The sequence below is a fragment of the Cupressus sempervirens genome, chromosome 9 (assembly GCF_028749045.1).
Source record: "Cupressus sempervirens isolate cs-2001-9-10 chromosome 9, ASM2874904v1, whole genome shotgun sequence".
NCBI lineage: Eukaryota > Viridiplantae > Streptophyta > Pinopsida > Cupressales > Cupressaceae > Cupressus > Cupressus sempervirens.
The window spans coordinates 242,173,357-242,178,913 of NC_143126.1; the positions used below are offsets into that span (position 1 = coordinate 242,173,357).

The following is a 5,557-nucleotide window of genomic DNA, read 5'->3' on the forward strand; positions in this document are numbered from 1 at the left end:
GTAATGACACACCTTACTTGGAATTTAAAATGCATCATCAAATATGTTATGGTAAATTGTTTTTTTTTTATTAAACAAGGTTTATGAATTCTTCTTATACCAATTTACAATAATGATGTTTCTATTATGAAACATTCGTGAACCACAGACAAAAATAGAAACTACTTAATTAACTATATACTAACTAGGATTATTGCTAAAGAAACATTACAATATTCTAACACTTCCCCTCAATAGTAATCATCTAACTACCTTGCAAAAGACTATACATGTTTTGTGATTAAAAATTATTCTAAATATTTTGTTATTTCTCAATCTATTCTTCGATCTATATTGAATGTTAATAACCAAGAGTAGTCAATATCCATTATGTTTTACTACTTGTTATAATCATTAATAAATACTTTAATTAAATAGGGAAATAAGGAAATATGCACCAAAATAGATACATAAGTTAGTAGGTAGGAACTACTAACCATTTACAAGACATTGTCACAAAAATTTCCAAACTTTGAATAATGTCATTTTTTAATTATGGGTTAGAGCATTCCAGAGAAAAGATTTGTTATGTCTTATAAAACTAACCTTTATTGCCTTTTATGTATCCTACACATATTAATTATTTAAACACAATTTACACATTTTGTTTTATTGTTTTCTAAACACAATTTTTTTCATTTTTGCAAATATAATTTTTTAATAAAAAGCAGCTAGGATAAAAAGGAGTCCAAGAATTCAATATGTTTTTTAGAAGTTGGCAACATACATTTTTTATCAAACCATAAATTTAGAAATAAGGATTCAACTAGCTTTTCTCTATGTGCAATATGCAAACTTTGAGGACTAAAATTAACCCTTGCATGTGAGGATGAACTAAAAGGATCTGATGATCTTGTAGCTATACACTCTCGATTTATTCCATTAATTATATTTGGTGCATGGCCTCTTATTAATTTTATGAAATGGTAATTACAAGTAAAATTTATTAGAAATCTTTAATAAAAATTTACTTTAATAATAGTTTCATTATTATAGAAAATTAATACTTTTATATAAAATTTAAACTTTTTATTTTGTAGAAACAGATCGAAATAAAATGCATTTAAATTCTATATTTATTTTCCTATTGGCTCATCCTTTGAATCTAATAAAGTACAAGTACTAGTAACTAATTTATTGATACGATCTATCGATTTCCACAATCCATAGGTATAGTTTGAATATTTCTAGATCTAATTGTTTTTGTGTTTTTCATCAACATTTCGGATCACACTCAATGATCATCATTGAAACGAGAGAAGTAAGGGAGAAAAATTAATGGATCACAAAGTGTGATGATGAAAAACTTGCACACAATCAAATTTAGAAGCATCTAGACTAAACTAATTTATCATTAATGAAACCATACATTGCAAACATATCAAACACAAAATTTTTATTTCAAACAAAAAATCTTAGATCTTTGACAATAGTGGTCTATTTTAATATATAAAAATAGTTTATAATAATGTAAAATGTGAAACACTATATGATTTTAATGTATCAAAAGTCAAAGATTTCTTTTTCCCAAATTTCTAAGAATACAGTCATTTTTTCTCTTTTCTTTTGTTGTTTTCAGTTAGGTATAACAAATTTTGAAAATTTAAGAAAAATCTATTATATTTTCAATTTTTTGAATTTTAGACAAAAGTCCATTTTCTATAGAAGATAGCCCCGTCCCACTAACAAGAACGCACATAAATACTAAGATATATACGATACACAGTAGAAAGAGAAAGATGTACGATACACAGCCGCCGAATCGTAGAAAAGACGCACATAGAGACTATAAAGACTAAGTTGTACAGTACACACAAGTAGAAGGACTGCCTCATCGTGGCCCATGGCAGAAATACAAATAGGATTGAATCGAAGGGAAAAATCGAACATACTTTTGTATATCAATCGGCAAAGTAAACCGCTTCGTTGTCGCTGTCGCAGTCGGCAATGCAATTAACACTCTCCACGCGGTGAAATGTTGATTTAGCCTCTCTGCAGGCAACCAAAAGCTCAACGACTCTTCTCATGCAAGGCCGTCGGTTGGGCACCCTATCAGTGCACATCAAACCCACGCCTAAGACGCGCATCATCTGTTGTTTGAATCATTCACTTGTGTGGAATGAAACGAAGTCCTTTTCCACGATCCAGGCGCATCACTATGTTTCCTGAGACACCAAAAGCACAGACAACTGGAGCACAAGGTTAGGGTAATTATTGTCAGTAAAGTCGGCAACAGAATGGTTGCCAATCTCTGAGGTGGAGAGGAACACGAAGGCAGCATCAAATTCCGACCCCCGCATAATCTCGGATTGCCCAGAAAGCTTTCCTTGTAAGCCGAATTGTCCAGACCCTCAGGAACGCGCCCAGACAACTGATTGTTCGATAAATTGAAAGCGATGGGCTTCAATTGTCCTAATTCGGCAGGCACTCCTCCAGACAGCAAATTGTTCGACAAGTCGAGACTGTCAATGTTGCTCCGAAATGCTGGGATCTCCCCTGTGAGTCGATTGTAACTCAAATTGAGCTCATATAACTTCTTCTGCAGCAATATTTCCCCGGGGATTTCTCCTGACAGAAAATTGTTGTCCAACTGGAGAATATTAACAAAACTTAAGCTTGCGAGCTCGCGGGGAATTGAGCCCGACAATCTGTTGTTGCTCACTTTGAACTCCGTGAGATTTCTCAACTCTCCAACTTGGGAAGGGATTATTCCTTCCAACTGGTTGCTACTTGCTTCAAACACAAGGAGATTTATCAGCTGCCCAACTTGAGCAGGGATTGTTCCCTCGAACTGGTTGTTGCCTATCCTCAATCGAATCAGATTCTTCGCTTCGCCAATTGCAGGTGGAATCTTTCCTTCAAACTTGTTGTCGTGAAGACGCAGCTCCTTGATATTGAATGCACTCCACACGTCACGATGTATCTCACCACTCAGCTGGTTGTCGTCGAGGTAGAGATACTGTAGAGATTGGCAGTCTCCAAATGAGGAAGGCAGGGAGCCATTGAAATTGTTTGAAGAGGCAGTCAAAGAATAGAGGGCTCCTCCCATGCACAGATTCTTTGGCAGAGGGCCTTCCAATTTGTTCTTGGTCACGTCGACTTGAAAAAAAGCAGAGCACGTGCCAAAACTCTGGGGCCACAATCCCTCGAGTTTGTTGTCGTGCAGCATCAAGACGGTCAGGTAGCGGAGCCTAGCGAGCCGAGCAGGTAGCTGTCCCGTAATCTGATTCTCACTCAACTGAAGCTCATCAAGATATGTAAGATTGGTAATACTGACGGGAATTGTGCCGTGAAGCTGGTTGGTGCAGAGATCCAGATACGTCAATCTTCCCAGTTGGCCAATGTTCGCCGGAATTCGTCCAGACAAGTGGTTCTCATACAAGACCAGTTCTCTCAGATTTGAGAGCCCCATTAAACTTGCCGGGATCTCGCCCCAGAGATTGTTGTGCCGCATATCCAACAACTCCAGCTGCGTTAAATTGCCCAAGAATGCTGGGATTCGACCTTCGAGACTACAGTTATAAAGCCATAACTGCTGCAGCTGCTTCAAATTCTTGAGCTCTGTTGGTACAACACTGGGACGCAGGGGATTGCCGCCAATGGTGAAATTCCTCAGAGACGTCAAATTCCCAACAAAATTAGGGAATGCCCCACTCAAACGATTGTCGTGGAAGAAGAGAGCTTCCAATTTTGGCAGCATTCCAAAGGCTGGAGGAACAGAGCCACTGAAAGTGTTGTCTGCCAAGTTCAATTCTCTCAACTTGCTCAATTCGGAGATACGAGCAGGCAGCATTCCAGTGAAGTGGTTACTGGACAAATCGAGCTTCCGCAAACGGTTGCAATGTAAGAGGCTGGCTGGGAAAGGACCGCTAAAAAGATTGGCTTGGAGGATGAAGGCGGTGAGATTAGAAAGAGCGCATATAGCTGCAGTCAGGTTGCCACAAATCAAGGCACCCGTGAGATTAACTGTGGTCACGCTATTTAATGCATCACAGGTAATTCCTTTCCAAGCGCATGGATTTCTGTGAGACTCGTTCCAGTCACTCAGAGCACCAAACGAGTCCACCCATTCTCCCTTTTTCACTTTAGAGAGTACTACTCCGTCTTCCGAGAGAGAAGTGCAGTACTGGGGAAGCAAAAGCAAAACTGTGAGAAGGCATAGAAAGAAAGCGAAATCAGCGCGGAGCATGATTGCCGGATAGAGTTCGAACAAGAAAATTGCTTTCGCAGAAATGAACAGAGCCTCTTTCAGGTTTAATGCGGGCGAACATGATAATTTAATAGAAATCCACAGTACGTAAGTGGTTTGTGTAGCTCAATTTCCATAGTTTTTCTAGAAACACTTGAACTCCGAATCGTCGGACTTCCGTGGAGACACGAGACTCTTTTTCTGGTGTTGCTCGGTCATCGAGGACGATTAAAGATGCGGGCAGCCGGAAGTAATCATATGCATTCACTTAATCAAGTCCAGTCTTGAGTGTGGGCTCAATGAAAGTCCAGTTTCGATGTTGCGTAGAAAAGAAATTCTACTCAACTTGTAAGACCCGTTGAGCATTGACTGAGATTATTTCTAGCCTCCCCTTTCGAGTATCAAAATTAGTGGGCCCTCATTAGGGATAGAACTACTGTTTGGGATAGAACTACTCTTTGGTTTTTGGAATTGTACAAATTTAGATTTAGTCAAATTAAGCTTTTGCAAATTTTTATTTCTATGTTTAAGATTTTATTTGATTCATTTGATTTACTCGAAAGATGAGTAAGAAGACACATATTTATGCATAAGCTTAAGAAGACACATATTTATTCATCACAGAAATTTCCTTGCTATGTAGAATACGATAAGAATGAATTCTACTCAACTTCAAAGACCTGTTACATTGACTGAGGTTAGTCCTAGAATTCCCTTTCCAGAATGAAGATTAGTGTGCGCTCATTACAATAGGAAAGATCACAGAAGTAGTTGTTGTTTGGCCGATTAAAAAAAAAAAAAAATCAACTTCAAAACATATTGCATCATGAACAAGAGCTTGTTGGAGCTATAGTCCCGCCTTGTGAAAGAAAAAGAGAAATACAATTTTTTTCCTATTGAACATTTTACTAATAGAGACTATCTTCTTTACAATGCAAATCTTAACAGATGATGTGAACAACTTAATGAATTATTTTTAAAAATATTATTAAAAAAAGAGTTCTTATAAGTAATGATAGCATGGTATATTCTTATTTATTTAAATAAATATAAGATTTTATATATATAGATATATATATCAATTGTACAACATTAAATATTTAAAGTAAAAATTGTAATATAAATAAATAACAAAATAATATATTTTAGATAATTGACTCAAACCTGTATGATTATTATATAATAAAATAATTTAAAAGTTACACATAATAAAATTATTGTACAATAAATTTGAAGAAGCAAAAATTTATAAATAATTATAATTATAGATTATTTATTAAAAATAAAGATTGAATTAAAAGTTAATTAAGAAAAAAATAATTTATTATT

General features: G+C 35.9%; 1 protein-coding gene across 1 annotated transcript; it reads right to left on the reverse strand.

Annotated features, from left to right (window-relative positions):
• Positions 1 to 1,632: 1,632 nt before the first annotated feature.
• Positions 1,633 to 4,493, reverse strand: LOC149538381 (uncharacterized). The gene has a single exon (XM_089799711.1). The coding sequence runs from the start codon at positions 4,226 to 4,228 to the stop codon at positions 2,126 to 2,128; it is 2,103 nt and encodes a 700-aa protein (XP_089655837.1). The 5' UTR covers positions 4,229 to 4,493; the 3' UTR covers positions 1,633 to 2,125.
• Positions 4,494 to 5,557: the final 1,064 nt, after the last annotated feature.